General features: G+C 35.8%; 5 protein-coding genes across 5 annotated transcripts; 4 read left to right on the plus strand and 1 right to left on the minus strand.

The window, feature by feature from the left end:
• Window positions 1-318: 318 nt before the first annotated feature.
• LOC108842762 (acyl-CoA-binding domain-containing protein 2) lies at window positions 319-2,601 on the plus strand. Its single transcript, XM_018615781.2, has 6 exons — window positions 319-1,066; window positions 1,328-1,430; window positions 1,541-1,644; window positions 1,823-1,914; window positions 1,989-2,086; window positions 2,170-2,601. The coding sequence occupies exons 1-6, from the start codon at window positions 573-575 to the stop codon at window positions 2,347-2,349; spliced, it is 1,071 nt and encodes a 356-aa protein (XP_018471283.2). The 5' UTR covers window positions 319-572; the 3' UTR covers window positions 2,350-2,601.
• A 151-nt stretch (window positions 2,602-2,752) lies between these two features.
• LOC130508147 (uncharacterized) lies at window positions 2,753-4,356 on the plus strand. The gene is made up of 5 exons (XM_057003402.1): window positions 2,753-3,261; window positions 3,349-3,451; window positions 3,533-3,598; window positions 3,687-3,942; window positions 4,045-4,356. The coding sequence occupies exons 1-5, from the start codon at window positions 2,772-2,774 to the stop codon at window positions 4,168-4,170; spliced, it is 1,041 nt and encodes a 346-aa protein (XP_056859382.1). The 5' UTR covers window positions 2,753-2,771; the 3' UTR covers window positions 4,171-4,356.
• Window positions 4,357-5,607: 1,251 nt separating this feature from the next.
• LOC108841006 (uncharacterized) lies at window positions 5,608-6,523 on the minus strand. Its single transcript, XM_018613798.2, has 2 exons — window positions 5,888-6,523; window positions 5,608-5,750 (listed from the first exon to the last, which is right to left on the minus strand). The coding sequence occupies exons 1-2, from the start codon at window positions 6,377-6,379 to the stop codon at window positions 5,664-5,666; spliced, it is 579 nt and encodes a 192-aa protein (XP_018469300.1). The 5' UTR covers window positions 6,380-6,523; the 3' UTR covers window positions 5,608-5,663.
• Window positions 6,524-13,962: 7,439 nt separating this feature from the next.
• LOC130502688 (membrane protein of ER body 1-like) lies at window positions 13,963-15,793 on the plus strand. The gene is made up of 6 exons (XM_056997475.1): window positions 13,963-14,035; window positions 14,125-14,496; window positions 14,578-14,652; window positions 14,779-14,961; window positions 15,048-15,109; window positions 15,243-15,793. Exons 2-6 carry the CDS (start codon window positions 14,490-14,492, stop codon window positions 15,672-15,674), a joined length of 759 nt encoding a protein of 252 aa, XP_056853455.1. The 5' UTR covers window positions 13,963-14,035; window positions 14,125-14,489; the 3' UTR covers window positions 15,675-15,793.
• Window positions 15,794-16,058: 265 nt separating this feature from the next.
• Window positions 16,059-18,553, plus strand: LOC108829723 (membrane protein of ER body 1). Its single transcript, XM_018603327.2, has 7 exons — window positions 16,059-16,249; window positions 16,382-16,774; window positions 16,846-17,205; window positions 17,292-17,393; window positions 17,471-17,752; window positions 17,844-17,905; window positions 17,988-18,553. Exons 1-7 carry the CDS (start codon window positions 16,087-16,089, stop codon window positions 18,435-18,437), a joined length of 1,812 nt encoding a protein of 603 aa, XP_018458829.2. The 5' UTR covers window positions 16,059-16,086; the 3' UTR covers window positions 18,438-18,553.
• The last annotated feature ends 1,451 nt before the right edge of the window (window positions 18,554-20,004 follow it).

The raw sequence follows: 20,004 nt of genomic DNA on the forward strand, positions 1-20,004 counted from the left end.
TGCTCATCTAAGCAAGCAACGTTTGGAAGTGGAACTATTTAATATTGTGTATGAGTTTTATCTTTTCCTTGTAAACACAGAAAAGGGAAAAGGATATAGACTTTTCGTGCCCACTTCCACGTGAATCTAATGCGTTCAAGTTTGTGGACTAGCTTTTCTTATGCGTATGGATGCATATCATTTAACGTGTCGTACGATTCAATCCTTTAAATCATCCACACCATGCACGTCTCCTCATTTTATCTTCCACCACCACACTTGACATTGAATTCAATTCTTATAGTTGGTTAGGTCAGTTAAGAAAAAACATTTAGGGCACAAACAACACGTACGCTTCTTCACCAGTTAGACGCTTTTGTGATCTGTCGTCACTCGTCGCCAAGTGTTTTTTTTTTAGGTTCTGGCGTCTTTTTAACTTTCAAAAAAAAAAAAAGTCTTAAGCGCATACAAGGAAAAAGAATATTGAAGCAGAGTTTGTTCCTTTTTGTCTCCCCAGATCCATAACTCTCTGTTTTGGATTCCTAGGGTTTTAATAGTCGTCGTTTGTTTTCTTTCAATCATAAGAAAAAAAGATGGGTGATTGGGGTCAGCTAGCTCAGTCTGTGATCTTAGGTTTGATCTTCTCTTACCTATTAGCCAAACTCATCTCGATCGTCGTCACGTTTAAAGAAGACAACCTCTCCCTCACTCGCCACCACGATCCCGAACCGGAATCGAATAAACCGGAGGTTGACTCGCGCCGCAGCATCGTCGAATCGTCTACAGGCGAGGCCGACTCGCTCGTGGCGGAGCAGGGTAGCTCCAGAGGGGATAGCGTCGCTGGTGGTGACAGCGAGGAGGAAGAAGAAGACGATGATGATGATTGGGAAGGCGTCGAGAGCACGGAACTCGACGAGGCTTTCAGCGCGGCTACTCTGTTCGTGACTACCGCCGCCGCGGATCGGCTGTCGCAGAAGGTGCCTAGCGAGGTTCAGCAGCAGCTTTATGGATTGTATAAGATCGCTACGGAAGGGCCTTGTACTGCTCCTCAGCCTTCAGCTCTCAAAATCACTGCTCGTGCCAAGTGGTCTCTCTCTCTCTCTCTCTACTATGAGTTTCTGAATTGTTTGGTTCACTTTGTTGTTTTACTTGAGATGGATTTGTGTTCTTGAGTGTATCTTGATATCACCTTAGTTAGCATATTTGACTTTATGCTGGAGACCATGTGGTGTTTCATTGGAGTAACACGTTTGATTGTTTAGGGTGATTTTGTACTTTGTTGTAAGAGGTGAATTTTTCATTGATTGGAACTTGGGAAGTTTCTATTGATCTTGTTCTTCTCTTTCAGGCAAGCATGGCAGAAACTGGGTGCTATGCCACCTGAGGAAGCGATGGAGAAGTATATTGAGATTGTCACTCAGCTCTACCCAACTTGGTTAGACGGTGGCGTGGTACAAATCTGTTTTCCCTTCTTTCCCTTTGTTTCTTTTTTTAACTGTCTTTGTTTGGACTGTTCATGGTGATCTTTCTCTGCTCTCTCTCTGTTGTGAGGGCGTACCAGAAAGCGGGGAGTCGAAGTAAGGATGAGGCGGTCTCTAACTCAGGAGGAACCATGGGGCCAGTTTTTAGCTCATTGGTTTATGAAGAAGAATCCCAAAATGAGTTGTAAGGTTCTCCTCTTGTGTTTTATTACATCTCTCTTCCTTTAGTTCTCTACTTGATTGCTTAGTATCTAGATCAGATTGTAATTATCACATTTGTTCGTGAAACGGGCTACTATTGTGGACAACGAGCGCTCATGGAACTTGGAAGATTTAATCCTTCTTCTGTTTTTGTATCTCAGGAAAATTGATGCCATCCACGAATTTGCTAGAGAAGGAGAAGTCGAGAATTTGCTTAAAAGCATTGAAAGCGGCATTCCTGTTAATGCAAAAGGTTAGTCTCTCTGCTTTGTTTTATGCCAGTCTCTTACTGTTGGACTTGCATTCTAATTCCCCGTAAAACTCCAGACAGTGAAGGTCGCACACCATTGCACTGGGCTATAGACCGTGGTCACCTCCAAATTGCTAAGCTTCTGGTCGATAAGAACGCTGATGTGAATGCTAAGGTGAAAGAAAGAGAACTTTTTGCCTTGATATGCAAACGTTTCTTTATTCTTATATGTTCTTCATTGGTGACTCTGTTGAACAGGACAACGAAGGCCAAACCCCTTTGCATTACGCTGTTGTCTGCGAGAGAGAAACCATCGCCGAGTTTCTGGTGAAGCAGAAAGCTAACACAGCCTCTAAAGATGATGAAGGTAACTCACCACTCGATCTCTGTGAATCAGACTGGCCCTGGCTCCGAGACTCTGCAAAGCAGACAGGCTAAAACCATATTTTACTAACCACAGAGATGCCCGCCCTCTTCTCTACTTCTGCAATGTATATGATGAAAGTGACTTAGTAAGAAAGCTCTTCTTTTAAAGTTCAACTCTCATATCTCCACCATATCGTTTCCAACAGTATCTCACTTGCATGTTTCCAAGTCTTATATTGCAACTATCTTTTGTGTCCCTCTTTGTGAAACACATATCGTAACCGGTTTTTGTTGGTTTGCTATATAAAGAGAGGGTTTTTTTTTGTTTCTTGTCATTATTTGGATAACCGACTTTGGCGTGTTAACAATCAATGGCCATTGAGAATTACGGATTAACCTCAATAAAGCAAATACGAAAACAAAATTAGCAAAACTTCGTGGCCCGCCCTTTCATCCTTCTGTTTCCATACAACCCCGCCTTGAGCTACCGGAAGATGGCCAAGGTGGTGGTTTACACGTTACTGGCCACCATCTTCATCATTGGCGTCCTCCTCTTCCTTACTCCTTGTAAACACAACGAGGCTCAATCCGTTGAGGCTCTCATAACACGCCGCCTCGGACGCCGGGTTGAAATGCCCGTGTTCGACCCTCTCGTGACCCGAATCGAGAGGTTGTCTCATGAGAAAGAAGCGAGCACCGTCGAGGCTGTTGTGAAGGAGGAAAAGGATGATATGTTTGATGAGTATTTTGCGCCAGACAGGAAGTTAAACACGACGATGAGGATCAAATTCTTGTTTCCTCTGCTTGACGGTTCACCTAGAGATGGGTATGTGAGCTTGAAAGAGCTTCAGACGTGGATGATGCAGCAGACAGAGGACAACATGGGTTACAGAACCGCCAACGAGCTTGAGTTGCAAGATAAAGACAAGGATGGTGTCATAACCTTCGAAGAGTATCTGCCTCAATTCTCTAAAGAAGACATTGGTAATTAATAAACTTATATATTTGATTAATTAAAACACATTTTCTGAGATCTTTCTTCTTAAACATACAAATAATAAATGAAAACAGAGAAAAATGAGAAGGGTCACGGTGGAGCTGGTTGGTGGATGGAACAATTTAAGAATGCCGATTTTGATCATAATGGCTATCTCGACATCGAAGAGTTCAACAAGTAATTAACGTTTTGAAATATCTCATTTCTTCTAGTTAATATCCTCGCATCCAATAAATATAATTGAATAAAAATTTGCAGTTTCTTGCACCCTGAAGACAGCAGAAACGGAGATGTTCAAAGATGGGTTCTACGAGAGCGAATGACGTAAGAACATTTTGTGAACATACTTCTTGACTTGCTTGCATGAAGCTTAGAAAAAGTGACGTGGTACGTGCTGTTTAATGTATAACAGGGGTATGGACACGAACGGTGATGGGAAGCTAGAGTACAAAGAGTTTGTTGGGAACGCATACGAAATGTACAAAGAGTTTGCAAAGTTCGAGACGGAGGAAGATGAGAATGTGCCAACGGCTCAGCTTCTGTTCGCAGAACTTGACAGAGACAAAGACAGGTTCCTCGTGGCCGATGAGCTTCGTCCCATTTTACATTATCTTCAACCTGGTGAGCTGAGTTATGCCAAGTACTACTCTACTTTCCTTTGCCACGAGGTGAGTCTTTTCTCCACCAAAATTTCATATCTTTGAAAATACATTTTAGACCTTTTCTAATAACAGATTTGTATTATTATTTTTTTATATTGTTCTTCGAAGGCGGATGAAGATAAAGATGGTAAACTATCACTAGAGGAGATGTTGAACCACGAAGATGTGTTTTACAAGGCAGTTCATCACGAGGACTTGGACGATGATGACTACTTTGATCATGATGAACTCTAAACTTTTTTTTTTTGGTGTGCTTTCCTTAAAATTCAAGAAAAAGTTTTGTTTAATTGACTTCCCTCTTCTCGTCTAGATTGGTTTTGAATCGTTTAATTCTTACTTTTGCTGATTATTCGTATGCCACTAGTTGTCCTATAGTTACAACATGTATAATATAGGCAAATTTAACAGTGTACTTATGGTATAACAAATACAAATCCATTAAAGAGTAAGAAGCTTTATTTTCTAAATAATGAGAGTAAAATTATAAATTAACAAGATCTCGAACACATGTTTTGAACAAGTTCTAACCAGATAGCACGTTGTTCTGCAAGTAAAGCTCAAGAAAGAGACTCCCTACCTGATTAGACCATAATACATATGCCTACAGAAAATGCCAAGAAGGTTTTGTGTGATATGATAAAATGTATGTCAAAACTTATGCTTAAAAATATGTTAAGGGGCAAAAAGCTTAAAACCACCAACTGTTGCTTGAGCATGCGTTTCCACCCGATTAATTTGAAAATTTTAAATTTAATATTTGCATATTTAGGGTTTAGGTATTGATTAAATGATTATATATTGTTCTCTTTTTTTTGTGCACCAAATGATTATAGATTGTTCATTTTACAAACATATGAATTTTAAAAGTGTGAGGTTAAGATTGGTAAATAGAAAAGAACAAAACTCATAATAATATGCTACACTTCTTAGTATAAATACATCTCCGGTGATGTTTAAAAAAAAATACATACATCTCCGGTGCTGATAATCTTATCTCTTTGGCACAATTCACTCTGGTTATGGTTGTTGTTGGAAGATCCATTTCTTTGTACATGTGTACTTTCATCGCTTGTAAAATGAAAAAAAAAAAGTATGAACTCGGTTTTGTTTGTATTTTGCATTTTTGTTGGAGTGATTTTTTGCCTCTATACATGTATCCCAACTGTGACTCTGTGAGGTACCATCATATACTCTATACATGTATCCCAACTGTGAGGTACCATCATATATCTCCATTTCATGGAAAGACTAAAGAGTTTGACATAGTTACACTAAGAAAGGAGATTGGATGTTCCCTTTATTACTCAAGAGAGAAAAGAAATCATCCATATACCAACAGTAGCTGCGGCCTGAATTTAATAGTTCAATACTTATGGATCATCCCATTTTCAAACCATAATTGTTTCAAACTTTATAAAGTCCAAAGCCGGCCATACGCTCATCAAAGCAATATGGTTTTGCCGTATGGTTTCATGGAATTTGTATAAAGGCTTGATGACTAGTGAGTTTGTCAAACGTCCAGGTATTGTCTGTCTTGGCTCGTCACCAGTATGCGTCATATTCGATTATACTACTATTTTTTGGAAGTTTACTGTAATATTTTCTCATGTCTGCAAATTAAGTTGTTGTATACTGAGGAATATATTATTCTTTTTTTTTAACACAGGAATATATTAGGCTATAGAGTATAAACTAGAGAATTACAAATAAACTGGAGAGATTTCTTTCTAAATATTGGAAGAACTCATCCTTGGAAGATTCTCTTTCCTACGCCTCCATGGAATCACTTGCTTAAACCCTCTGTAAACCCTTGCCTGCGTTTTAAATTATGCAATACAAATTGCCCAAAAAACATTAGCTCTTTAACTCAAATACAGAGGAGATTTTAGAACAGAGTACGTGATGAGAAAAGTTAGCATGGCGTGAAGCTGGTTCCTAAGCCTAAACTTACCAAGAAATCCGATTTAGAGTGAGAAAGATTCAACAGGCTTCCTTTTCTTCTAACTCTGCTTATCTTCACCGTTGTCCCGCCACCGTCGCGGCAGCAACCGTTCGTGGAATGTGAAGAGTTGGAGTTACACTCGGTTTGTTTTTCGCTTCTCCATATCACTGACAGAGACCGGCGAGGTATAACGTAAGGGCCATCAAGAACAGTGGTCGGAGATGGCTCATCCGCTGTGGCTGGCGAAATCAGCCTCGGCGGAAGCTCAAGGCACCTCACGACTCCTCCTCCGGCGTTGTGCTTTGACGCCGGAGGTTTATTCTCATCTGAAACGCGAGGCTTTCCCGGAGCTTCCTCCCATAGAAACGGCACTGATCCGGCGATGTTCACAGGCGGCGTCGCTAGGCCAGGAGTATCAGATGCTCGGTGTAATGGAACCGAGAACAGAGGAAGCTTAGGAGTCTCACAGAACCGTTCTTGATCATCAAACTCAAACTCCATTGCTTTTTCAGAGTAGACGCCTCTTTTTTTATTAATATTTTTATTTTTGCTAAAAAGAATACAAACTTTCTTTGACGTTGTAAGAATAAATGGTTTGGGATTTAAATAGAAGAAAAATGGCAATTTTGATGACGAATAATGTGAGGATTTGTGTATTTTATTTGACAAAGAAAATATATTTATGTAGGGAAAAGATGTAACGTTAGAAGAGAAAATAAACAAAACGCTCCTTGTGGGTTGTGGCGCTTTTTATTCACGAGAATCGGGTCCTACAAACGATTTTCTTAACGTTGGATCCTTTCAAATTTCATGTCCAGCTTTTAATGCCTACTACGATAGTGGTAAGTGGTGACATTAAATGATAGATAGTTATGTATTCTGAACAAGTCTTGTCCGTTGGCCAAAAAAATTGTCATGTTTTCTCAATTATATAAGCTTGTTAGTCTAAACTACAGCGATATAGGCCACTGTAGGTGTATCATAAAATATGTGAATCGTGGACCGTAGCAAATCATTGTTTAGTGAGATCCACACACAAGTGATGTGAATGGTGATGAAATGAGTTTTGCATATGGAAAAAGAGCTGTTGATTAAGCAGAGTGAGAATATTAGGCGCATGATCATATTGGCCTTGTGAGTTCTTGCAAGTTTTGACAGTTCATGCATCTCCTAACGTCGTTGAGTTCCTCCGAAAAAGGTCGTCTTGCCCAGTGGCGTAGCCACGTGGTGGGGAGGGGGTCAGTTGACCCACATGAATTCTACAAATAAATGAGTTTAGCTTATGTACTACTGATTTTGGCTGGAACATTTGGTTAAGATCTTTTGCTTTGACCCCCATGACATTGGTTCCAAACTATACTTTGATCCATTTTAATTTTTCTTTAGTAATATTACATAATTATTTTAGTAAATAACCCCTATGAGAGATCACGCTGGCTCCGCCACTGGTCTTGCCAGTTTCGCCCCAAACGTATACACTATATACATGCTAAGCTTTCAATGAATGTAACGTATACACTATACATGCTAAACGTCTTGTTCAAAATTTTAAAATAAGTTGTTTCCACTGGTCTTACGTACACTGAACGCGCTAGAACGATTTGGTCATGTTGAACAAGCCATTCAAGTATGGGACGATGGGCAGTTCGGTACCATAATTTTTTTTGAAAGATATTTCGGTTTCATTGTATATCTCAAAGATATCTGTATATATAAAGTAAAGTTTTCTCTGCTTCCACGTCTTTAAATAATTATATTATAACTATAAAATAAAGGGCTTTTTGTGAAATAGCTAGGAAAAAATGAAAATTAGTTTTGCAGAGAGAAGGTAGAGAGAAATAGAAAGGAAAAAAGAAAAAAGTGTGTGATTTTAGTTAGTTAATGAATTAGTGTTTTTTTTTACTCACCTCATGTCCTCATCTAATTTCTCTAAAATAAATTTTGGCAAAAAAAAAACTATATATAAAATAAAGTTTTTTCTCATGCGAAACTGTCATATCATCCCCTAGTCTATATTTGAGAAGTAATTTGCCACATGTCTTCTCTACAATCGTTTTCACAAAAAAAATTGTGATGTGTCTATTAAGATTGATGACATGTCATATGGTTAAATATGACATGGACAATTACATTTAATGCTAATATATATTTTTGGAAATCTTTTTAGAATATGGCAATAACTCATATATTACATTTAATATTGATTTATATTTTTGGTAAACTTTGTAGAATATAGTAATAACTCATAAATCATCACTAAAATAAAAATATTCAAATATGATATTTTGAATTTCGAAATATTATATAATTTTACTTTTATAATAATAAATTTTTATTATCTAAAATTTTCTAAATTTTCTGAATTAAAAAAAAATAAATCGTAATATCATTAGTTTCTTTTAGATATCTACAAATTATATAAATATTATTTAGTTTTAAATTTTGATAACTATACAATTTTATATGATTTTTAGTAATTTTGTACAAGTTGATATAATAATTTGACCAAATGAAATAAATAATTTTTTTTATCTAAGATTTTAACTTTATATATATACATATATATTCTTAAATATAATTTAAAATAAAAAAATATCTTCTCTTAATTTTATGCTTAATTAATGATATTTGTATTAATTATTAGTCAAAATAATAAAATATATAATATTAATAAATTACATTTTAAAATATAAAATTTAACTTTTAAAAAATTCATCAGTACACATGGTGCATGAAAACACCTAGATTAATAATTGTGACATAGCTACTAAAATTGATGACATGTCTTATAGATTAATATGACATGAACAATTATATATAATGTTAATTTATATTTTTGATAAAAATTTTAAAATATGGTAATAACTCATATATTATATTTATTATCGATTTATATTTTTGGACTTTTTAAAAATATGGCAATAACGCATAAATCATCATTAAAATAAATATATTCAGTTATGGCATTTCAAATTTTGAAATATCATTTAAATTAAAAATATTTCAAAATATATACATATTTTTAGAAAATTATAAAATTAAATCATAAAATCAAATTAAATCGTAAAATCATTAGTTTCTTATATATATTTACAGATTTTATAAATATTGTTTAATTTTAATTTTTGACAATTCTGAAATTTTACATATTTATTTAATATATTTAATTAAAATAAATAGATAGAAAAATCTACCTAATATTATAATTTTAAATATATACATGCACATTCTTAAATATAATTCAAAATAAACAAATTAGTTTTATTTTAATTTTAATGTTCAGTTAAATCAAATTTATATTAAAATATTGATAAGAAAAAAGAAAATTTATAATATTAATAAAAATAAATATTATTTATATTTATCTTTTAAAAAATATTTTAAAATTCTTTTACTGCACATGGTGCAGGAAAACACCTAGTTAAACAGTACATTAGATGAGAAATCCACCTAACAAATAACAAAAAAAAATCAAAACAATAAAATACATTATATGTCAAGCGTAGATCGGACCGACACAGTGTATCTATATTAATTAGCTAAGCGGAGAAATTACAGTACTATCTTGTTTGAATTACACCGGTCGTAGTACAACTACCGCAATCATTTTGAGGTATATCTGTTGATCGTGGCAGCTAATCCTTCTCGTTTCCTGAATACGATCTAATAGGCCTAAACCTTTCTTAACTTAAGGCTCAGTTATCATTTCATTCTTTTTGTGTGTGTTCATTCCATTCATTTGACCCAACAACTAACGGAAGAGACTAAATTGTACATGTGATGAACTATGGATTTCTTATTCAGTATTTATTGCTAGTGAGTGGTGATATTTCATATCTTGTGTATAAACTATAAAGCCATGTTCAAAAATGCGGCGATGCCAAAAAGAAAAGATTGATCCTCCTGCAAATAATGCCAAATCGTCTTAGTTAATCGGACGGCCATGTAATCGGCAAATAAAGCAATTAATCAGTTTTCAATCTGATTTTATCCGCCTAACATCTTAATAATTTTCCACTATTTTATACAATGTGGGCTTTATTATTCAAAAGCCGAATGCAAGTTGAACCATGTGCATGTGGTGATTATTTCTAGAGTGTCTCAACTAGGATATCCATGATCCGAATGCAAGTTGAACCAAGTTGAATGCAAGTTGAACCATGTGCATTTGACCCAACTCCTAATTCGTTTAGATCGGTTATAGTATCGACTGACATAGTTATGTATCTGAGAAATTCTGTGCTTCGTCCAACTCAATACAAATTGATATTGAAATGAAAGACTGATATCTTTACATATAAATCGAATCATTTTCACTTCTTATTTGGACATTCCTAATAGTACATACAGTTATCTATAAAACCGTACCTTATGTTAAATAGTTTTTTTTTTGTATTCTCAAATTAGTTTCATTTTTTCTTCCGTTTTCTACTTTGGGAGATTGCAGAATCACAAGGCACAAAGGAGCTTCCGGAAGTAAAAAATTGGCAAAGCTAGAAAACGACAACGACCGGTCTGCCAAGTCGGTGATGCAGGGTCAAAACATACTACTTTGATAGACAAACAAAAAACGATAATATAAGAGACCCGATGGAGTATTTAATCACGTCTTGTACTAATATTAAAGCATTTGCATATGCAGACACCGTGACCTGCGGTCAAATAAAGAAAGACCTCGTCAATATTTTTGAAGTGTCTAAATGAATGCTTAACAGGTCCTAATTTAGTTTCGTTCCGTATTTATGTATTGCAAAAAAACACGAAAACAAGTTTTGAGGCTTTTTGATAAAATTGCGGTTAGTAAAAGATTATTATTCGTTTAGTGATCTGATTGGTAATGGCTGTAACTTTAAAATTATTGCTGTATAAAAAAATATGTAGACTTTTTACTATAGTTTTAGATTTTATTACTGTAGAATTTTATGGAAAGTACTAAAAAATTATTTTAAATATTTGGCTCTGCAGAATATTTATACAGTTGTAGGTTATTTTAAGAGTTGTGGTTCTAAAAAATAAATTAAAACTTAATTACTCTGAGTTTGATGCTTTAGAAATGAATGGAGCTGTAGAAACCCCCACAGCAACTACCAATCACAGTCAATGTCAATTTGATCTCAACAAAAATCAAACACTCAAATTTCAAATGTAATTTTCTTATCATTATGATGATCACTAAATTTCGTAATTTTTATTACTAGTCAACTCAAATATCTAGTACTAAACAATATTCCAAGTCAATAATTTTTTTAAAAAAAATAAACCATGAAAAAATTCAATATGGTAATTTCTTACAGTTTTAGGCCAACTAATATTAGGGTCAATTGATATTAAGGTATATGGCAATTAGTATTAGGGATAATAAACAAAAAGACCTTCCTCCTTAGAATACACTACTATTAAATGTCGAACAAGTCAACGACAACAACTAACCTAGAAAAACATAAAAGTGTTACAAGAGAGAAAATTTTACTTCTAGTATGAGCATTGCGGGTGTAGCAAGCTTCTTGAATATTCTTATAGTTTGTGGTTTAAAAACCATACGAATATTAGGGAATACTTCTTCAGTTCTACTATCTTGTTCTCAGCTGAAACTACATCTTGACCAAATCATTCGATCCGTATCAAAGAAGAGAAATTACTTGTTCTGTGACCTGTGTGTCACACCATGCATTTTTTTCCGGTAAACCTCACCCTCCATTTCACTGTACAAATTGAACTCTCAAGCTCCAAAATGTAAAGCATAGACGCTTCATGTACTCGATCAGCTAGTTTGTTATCCTTCTTTACATGCATGATCAATGATCTATTCAGTCTACGTACAAGTAAAGACTATAGAGCGTAAACAGTTTTAAAAAAGAAAAACTAGGATACTGATATCCTCGCGCGGATTTTGTTGTTGTTCAATGCTATTATAAATTTGTAAGTATCTTTACAAAACATGTAAAAAAGAAACTTTTCATAATTGTAAACTTTTTAATGAAAAGAAATCATTTTCTGATATATAAAATGTAATGTGTATATACTGTAGATATTTCGATGCTTTAAATTTTGAAAGAAAAAAACTATAATATATATATATTCTGCAATGTTAATGTTCGTGTGAATGAAGTATAATCATATCATTAATTACCTACAAAGTATACATTCTGGATCATTATTTTTAAGACTAAACCTCGGTCATTATTTATTTTTCCAATTTGTGGGTCTTTGTTTGACCTCACGATAAATTAAAAGACTACGACTATGAAAAATCACATGATAGAAATATAATACATCAAAATATAATATAAATAAATAAGAATATGACATAGGAAGCAACTCGTGAGCATATAAATAAGTGTCCCCTGGTTATCCTGCTTTACCATCATCAACTCACCACCGGCTTCGAATGGACCCAACCGATACCCATTCCCAAGAGCCAGAGGGTGATTTTCAGAGTTCGAATCCGGCAGGAGACGAAAATTTTGATCACTCGGCGGATGAATTAACGAGCCAAACCCATGTTTCTCTCCCGAAAGTGACAGAAGATAACAAAGAAACTAAGTGCGGTATGGGATCAAGTTTTTAGTTTTAAAACATTTTGAATTCGTATATTAACTTGTTTAACAATTTGTTTAAAAGTTTCATATGCATATATACACATATATTCTTTATATATTTATTACAAATTTGATTTTTTGGGCCGCCATTATTGTTGCTAGAAAACATTATAGAAAAAATTGTTTCTCAACTTTTAAAAAACAAAAAAGTTTATTTGAAATTAATATCTAATGTCGATAGTAAACCATGCATGTATAGAATGCATATCATGCATCGGTAACTAAGCTTGCCCAATGTTGATATCGCATTTGCATGGACGGTAGTATATTTAATATTTAAGGAGTAGTATTTTTCAGAGTTACATCACACTGTAATCTGGTTTGGAGGGAGAGTTTCATTTAATTCCTCATTTAAGCGTATATACGTATGTACTATGTTGATTGCTTTTGTATATCAAACCAAATAAGTTGGATGATGTATTGAACTATTTTCACGTGGATTTTGTATTTTTAAAACTGATAGTTTTGGGTGTTAGAGAGAATAGTGGATATTACTGTACACCTTTATCGGGTAGACAATAAGTGCTGTGTACACCTGAAGAAACAAGAAAACTATAAATTATATATATATAAGCGGAATTAAGAACGTCAAATTTAGTATTTTCTTCAGTCCAACTTTGTTAAAATATGCCGTAGGAACCGATACAACAGAAGAAACGAGCAGTGACGATGATAGATCTGAAAATGGATATGACGTGGGTAAAAATGGAGAAGATGAACATTTGGAGAAAGACAAAAAGGGAAGTCGGAGCAGTGTAGAAGACAAGAAAGGTCCTGAAGATGTACTGAAGGAGATACAAAAGACTCATGGTCTATACTGTCCAAACTGCACTCACAACATCACCGGAACTGCTAAACTCTTTGAAAAGGGACAAGAGACTTTACCTTACAGCAACGAGAGATTCGTATTCGCCATTGTTCTCTCCTTCAAGTACCCTTTCATTTACCTTCGATGGTTGTGTAACAACGCCCCAGGTATGCATAAATATACACACATTAAACATATATGTTGAATGATGATAATGATAATGAATGATGTCGAATAAATTTAACATTCATTCAAAAAAAAAAAGATGATGAATGATGATGCTCAAATACTGTTTCTTGATAATTTGTAGAGCCAGTCACACCCACCCAGCCTGAACCTCTTCCTCCTCCTGAAAGTATGTATATATATATACACACACATATTAAATATATAATATTAATGTTGGATGATGATGGTGCTCAAGTGTTCTTTCTTAATAATTTGTAGAGCCAGTCAAAAAACTGATCAAAACCAAGCCTATACCTCCTGTATCTCCTAAAGGTATGCATATATATACACACACGTTAAATACAAATGTGTTAGATGATGATGGTGCTCAAGTATTGTTTCTTGATATGTAGGGCCAGTCATACCCAACCAGCCTATACCTCCTGTCTCTCCTAAAGGTATGCATATATATATACACACACATTAAATACAAATGCGTTGGATGATGATGGTGCTCAAGTATTGTTTCTTGATATGTAGGGCCAGTCGAACCCAACCAGCCTAATCTTCTTCCTCTAAAAGGTATGTTTGTGTGTACATATTGCTTCACAATGGAGACAATTCGATTTCTCAAATTTTTTGAGTGACTGATTCTTGATCTCTATGAATAGTCCCATCTGATCCAAAAACGGACAATACTTTGACTACACTGCTAGAAAAGATACGAGATAAATTGCCAAATCATTTGCCAAGGCTCACTCCCACTCATCGGTTACTAGTGTTTTTGGTTCTGCTATTGCTATCAGTCATTATTTTGTTGACCCTGGCTCCTCGGCCATCACCACCAACACCACCATCATCAACAACATCACCAACACCGCCTCCAATTAAGCCTGGAAACTCAATAAATACTGGTGTTCAGTCAAATCCAGGAGGAGGCGTGTCCTTTTCCTGGCTCACAAATTTCTTGAGTAACAATTACATTTCCATAATCTTATTGTTGTTCCTAGCTATTCTGGCTGTGCTCTGGCGTTCCATGATAGGTGATTCCTCTATCTTTCATTTGCTCTTTGTCACCTAACTTTACCAAAGATTTTTGCCAAAGCCATCAATGTACCTTGCAGAGGGCTCAGAGAATGGTCCACAAGAGAAAGTTGCTGCTACAGATCGTCCCGAACTTGATAATGGTACAGATCAAGGTAAAGGTCCTTACACATGCCTTTGTCTGGCTGATTGAAATAAAGATGAAAAGAAAGTATTATCACGTTTGCCTCAGTTCATCTGATTCTGTGCTAAAATGCTGACTATTTTATTGACTATTTTAGAAAATCCAAAGGAAGCTCCTTCCAACAAAGAGGGTCATGATACCCCCAAGGATTCGGCTTCCTCAACAAAGATCTTACCAATAAAGCTAGACATCTTGAAGAGTATTGTATACGGAGGTCTAATCGAGTCCATCACAAGCTTTGGTGTTGTATCCTCCGCTGCTGCAACCGGAACTTCGACTCGTAAGTACACATGAACACTTATGAACACACAAACCAAACAGGAACATGGGAGTTTTTCATATATCTCATACTGTCTTTGCTTGCAGTGAACGTTTTGTCTTTGGGTCTAGCCAATTTATTCACTGGCTTTTTTATAATCATTCACAACGTAAGTCATTTTAGTTTCTTCTCTTATTGTCTACCAAAACTTTCATACGTTATGGAGAAAACAGAGCACCTACTCTGTTTTCTCATGTGTATAAACATTCACACTTACAGAAAGAGTAATGTCTTTTTGACAGCTACATGGACTCTTTAAACGACCACGATATCAAAGGTTGAACGATGATGATATGCCGCAAGAAACCATAGATCCATACAAGGAACGACTAGGAGAAAGACACAGAGTCATACTCCATTGCTTCGTTGTTTTGGTATCTTTCATCTTCTTCGCCGTGATCCCTCCCCTCTTCTACGGCTTCTCTTTCAAAATAACAGACAGGGGATGTTACCAAGAAGCTGCGATTTTCATTGCCGCATCTCTGGCCTGCGTCATCTCTCTCTCGTTTTCCAAAGCTTACGCCTTTGGCATGGATAAACTCACGACCGTGGCTGTATACACTGGTATAACCATTTGTGGGTCTTCTCTTTCTTACATTGCAAGTCAATACGCTGTAGGTGTGTTTGCAACGTATGACTTCCATAAGCTTGCCGCTGGTTACCTTGAAAGATGATTTACAGATCCCAGAAGATGTTTTATGTAAGAGTTTGTTCTTTAACTGCCTTGTGTCCCAGGTCTTTCTTAATGTTTTTGTTTGTTTGTAAACGAACTTGTTTTGTTTCTCTGTAAGCAAAAACGTTCGAATCTTATCAATAATAATAATAATCAGTTTCGTTTTTCAATTTTCATATATTTAACAAAACACATTCTTTATCAAGAATAGTCTATTTCATTTTTATGTCATTTTGGTAAATTAAACAAAGGCATAATAATATAATAGTCATGTTTTTTTTATTATGGGTAAGTCATGTTAGTTAGAAATAAAATAAAGAACGTGGACATCGTGGAATAAAATATTCAGACAACGAAACTAACGATAAAACAGTAATGAACATGGTTCTGAATGTCACCTTTGTGCATCTCCAATGGAATCCACCGCAACGAATCAGACTCCCTCTCCAAGCTCCACCGTTGACGATGCATGTGGCGATGGTGTCTATACCGATGAATTTACCAAAATACCCTCGGACTCACCGCGCGACTGCAGCGAGGATGAAGAAGATAGCGTTGACCTCAGCTACAAACAAGGTTTGAGAATTTTCTTGCACAGTTCATCTAATAAATTGATCTTGAACAAAAAAAAGTAAAACGAATATGTCACCAAATGAAGATTTTACTTTTATTCACTTTTTTCTTTTTATTTTCTTTTATGAATGCTAGACTCCAGTTTGGTTCCCATAGGATTCGAGTCACATGTGACTGGTTCAGGATCTGTAGACAAGAACCATTCACCTGAAACTGAACATGTAGTTCGAGCAAAAGATTCACAAACTGAACGTGATTCGTTTGACGATGATGATGTGGAGACTGTAATCAAGAACCAGCACGAGTATTACTTTTACTGCCCCTGCTGCGGTGAAGATATCACCAAAACAGTCAAGCTCGTGAAGAAATCAGATCTCCAACCCGCCAAAAAAACTGACAACGCAAATGAGGCTACTGACACTAATAATGGTTCAAGATCCCAAGATAAGAAGACAAAGGTTTCGTCATGGTTCCCTGTTCATCTTCAGCAGCTGTTCCATTCTGTTTATGGCCACATCAAAGACAAAGGTACCCTTTCTTTTGGTGTCTTGACGTTTGTGAACAGTTGTGATTGACGTAGGTTTTATTGGCAACTTCAGGCAAGATCATATGGGTTTATTCTTCAAAGTCAACTACTATCAATGATCTTGGCACCGATGATGAGGAACCGAGCATTGATGTCAAGACTGAGAAAGACAGACCGAGTTTTCCCAAGTGGTACCTGGATGTTTTTGCTTGGTTGTTCCTATGTATTATGATCGCTCTCTCTGTCCTTTCCAGTTCCACCTCTCCACAGCAATCACCGTCTTTCATTCCATTGCAATTGGAACTTCCTTCTGTCTCTTCATTGCCGCTGCCTTCAGCTTCCATACTTTGGTTGCTTCCAGCGTTTGCGGTATTGTTTCTCGTCGTTATGGCAATAAGGTCCCGTTACAGTCCCATATATCACAAGAAGAAAGGTAAATTACTGTTTATCCTCGAGTCTTTTGTATACATCAGTTCAAGATTTTGACGATTTTTTGTTTTGTGTCTTTAACAATACCAGGCGACAAAGAGGCTGATTCACAGTCTACTGATACTACTAGTGAAGAAAATATTAAGAAAACTCAAGCTGCAGAATATGACCAAGATTCTGACAAAAAGACAGGTTTGTTTTGAATTATGATTATGAGATGAATACTAATGAAGCTTGTTTTTTTAATAAAGATTCTTTGATTATGTTAGACAACCAAAAAGTTCACCCAGTTCCGGTAGATCCTCCTCCACCACAGGAGCAACCATCTATGCATATTGCCAATAAGGAAACTCATGAAAATGTAGAGAAAGAGACACCAGCTAAAACCCAAGCAGAACCAGCTACTCAGCCAGAGACTACAAAGAGTGTTGAACCTGGCAAAGGAGGTAATAAACTTGAAATCTTGAAAAGTATAGTGTATGGAGGTCTGACACAATCCATCACAAGTCTTTGCACCGTAACATCCGCAGCTGCGTCTGGTGCTTCAACTCGTAAGTGATGATCCACATCTCCTCGAGAAGCCATAGACACTTTTAACTAACGCATAGAACATTTTTCAATGACTTTTTTATTTTATTGCAGTGAATGTTTTGGCCTTGGGAGTTGCTAATTTGTCGAGCGGTCTTCTTCTGATTGTTCACAGCGTAAGTGACCCTTTCTTGTATGTCACGTTACATTAGTTTCAGAGGATTTAAAAACCTAAAAAGACTCCGTTTCTGTTTGCAGCTCCAAGAGTTAATAAACGAGAAAACAAAAACAAGAACCAACACTGATGATCAGAAAGAATCAGACGTCGAAGAAGAAGAAGATAGGTATGTGGAAGCTCTGGGAAGAAGAGAGAAATGGTGGTTTCACAGACTGATCGCAATCTCGTCTTTTGTCGTGTGCGGGCTGATCCCACCTCTTGTATACGGCTTCTCGTTCAGAAGAAGAATCGAAAAGAAGCAAGAGTACAAGACTTTAGCTGTTTACGCAGTGTCTCTCCTCTGCATCGTCTTGCTCTCTGTTGCGAAAGCTTACGTATCGAAGAAGCGCGAGTATGCCAAGACTCTGTTTAGGTACATGTCGATGGCCACGACCGCGTCGGGATTCTCTACGTTCATGGGGTACTTCGTAAACCAGTGGCTTGAGAAAAGCGGGTTTTATGATGAGACTACGGAAACTCCGCGAGTTTGAGACTATTTGGTCTTTCACTTCCATTGTCCTTTTCTTACCTTTTATAGTTTCGAATGTTTTCCAAAGTAAAAGAACTTTATCTTTATGGAGAAATAAAGTAGACAGGCAGTGTTCAATGAGACAACAGATAACCTTTTTGTCAGAACAATTTTTTTTTTTTTTTGAGAGACGTTTAGATTTAACAATTTATACGAAGGATGCATGAATACAAAGATCGGTGGAGAAATTACAAAGAAGTAGTGGGATGATATGAAATAGAGGAGTTTTTATATGCACTTATGGACCTTCTCATGGTCAATTATCTCATGGTCAATTATCTTAATATGGGATTCTCACACTTTGCAGACAAGGAGGGCCAAGTGTGTTCCCGTATTGTGGTGTAAAAAGCATGCCGTACAAAACTCTTTTCACACAGTCGCCCACTGGTTCGAAGAATCACATTAAAACATAAACAAGATTAATCTAAACCGTTCGAATCGTACTTTTAGTTGTTCGGTGAATCTTCTGTGAAAACATCGTAAGCATAAGACTTGGATGCTTTGTTGTTGTTTATTGTCACTTTAAATGGTTGGTTTTCTTTTAAAAAGAGGTATACGCTACAGTTTATTTTCGAACTAAACACCTATTTAATTTGTTAATTTTTATAAACATCTGGCCGGGAATCAAAACACAGGGATATGATGAATCCATGTTAACTCAAAAGGACAAGTTCGCATGAACCATGACTCGTCCATCATCATACCGACCGAGATCAATAATACTATTTTTAAAATCGATTTACATTCCTAATGCATGGCTGTCAACCACGTTCATAACGTGTGTTTTTTGGTTATTTTAGGTGGGTATAATTGATAGTAGTTAAGACTTACTGAATCAGGCGATTTGCTCCAATATCTTCTTGTTTCCATCTTTTTTGTGATAACATTTCTATCTTTTTGCGTCATTGTTTGTTATAATTCTGATGATATACTGAAAATATACTATTTTAAATGGCGATGGTGATTGATCACAACCACAACCAATCCATTAATAAATGCCACGGTCAACAACACTAAAAGACGAGACTACTATTGGAAAAACTTGTATAATTCGATTGTAGTTAAAATGATTTTTTTGAAATTATCGTTATTTCAGTAGCCTAAATAATTATTCCTTTTTTTTTCTTAAACACAGCCTAAATAATTATTCTGGAACTAATAGTTGATACAGATTTCACAAAATGGGAACAAAATCGTACCAAAAAAAAGACATCTAAATAAAATAGAGATGTGATAAATGTTAATATGTCAGCAAACGCGTTACGTGCCAAATTATCTAAAGAATGTTCACATTGGAGTAGATGCGACTTTCTTATTATGTGTTTGGTTATCTATTTATTATTGTTACCAAACCTACCTGTTTGATCTAGATAAGCGTCTTTTCGCCGTAAAAAAAATCAAAGAGAGAGGCATCGGTGTTAGGTGGGGAGGTGCGGACATCGTGAAATGAACGATGAATGCAGTCTCTCTCTCTCTATCTTCTGTCATCCACGTGACACAATCAGAATCCCTTAAAAGAAGCAGACAAA

This window comes from Raphanus sativus, chromosome 2, assembly GCF_000801105.2.
Source record: "Raphanus sativus cultivar WK10039 chromosome 2, ASM80110v3, whole genome shotgun sequence".
Classification (NCBI taxonomy): Eukaryota; Viridiplantae; Streptophyta; class Magnoliopsida; order Brassicales; family Brassicaceae; genus Raphanus; species Raphanus sativus.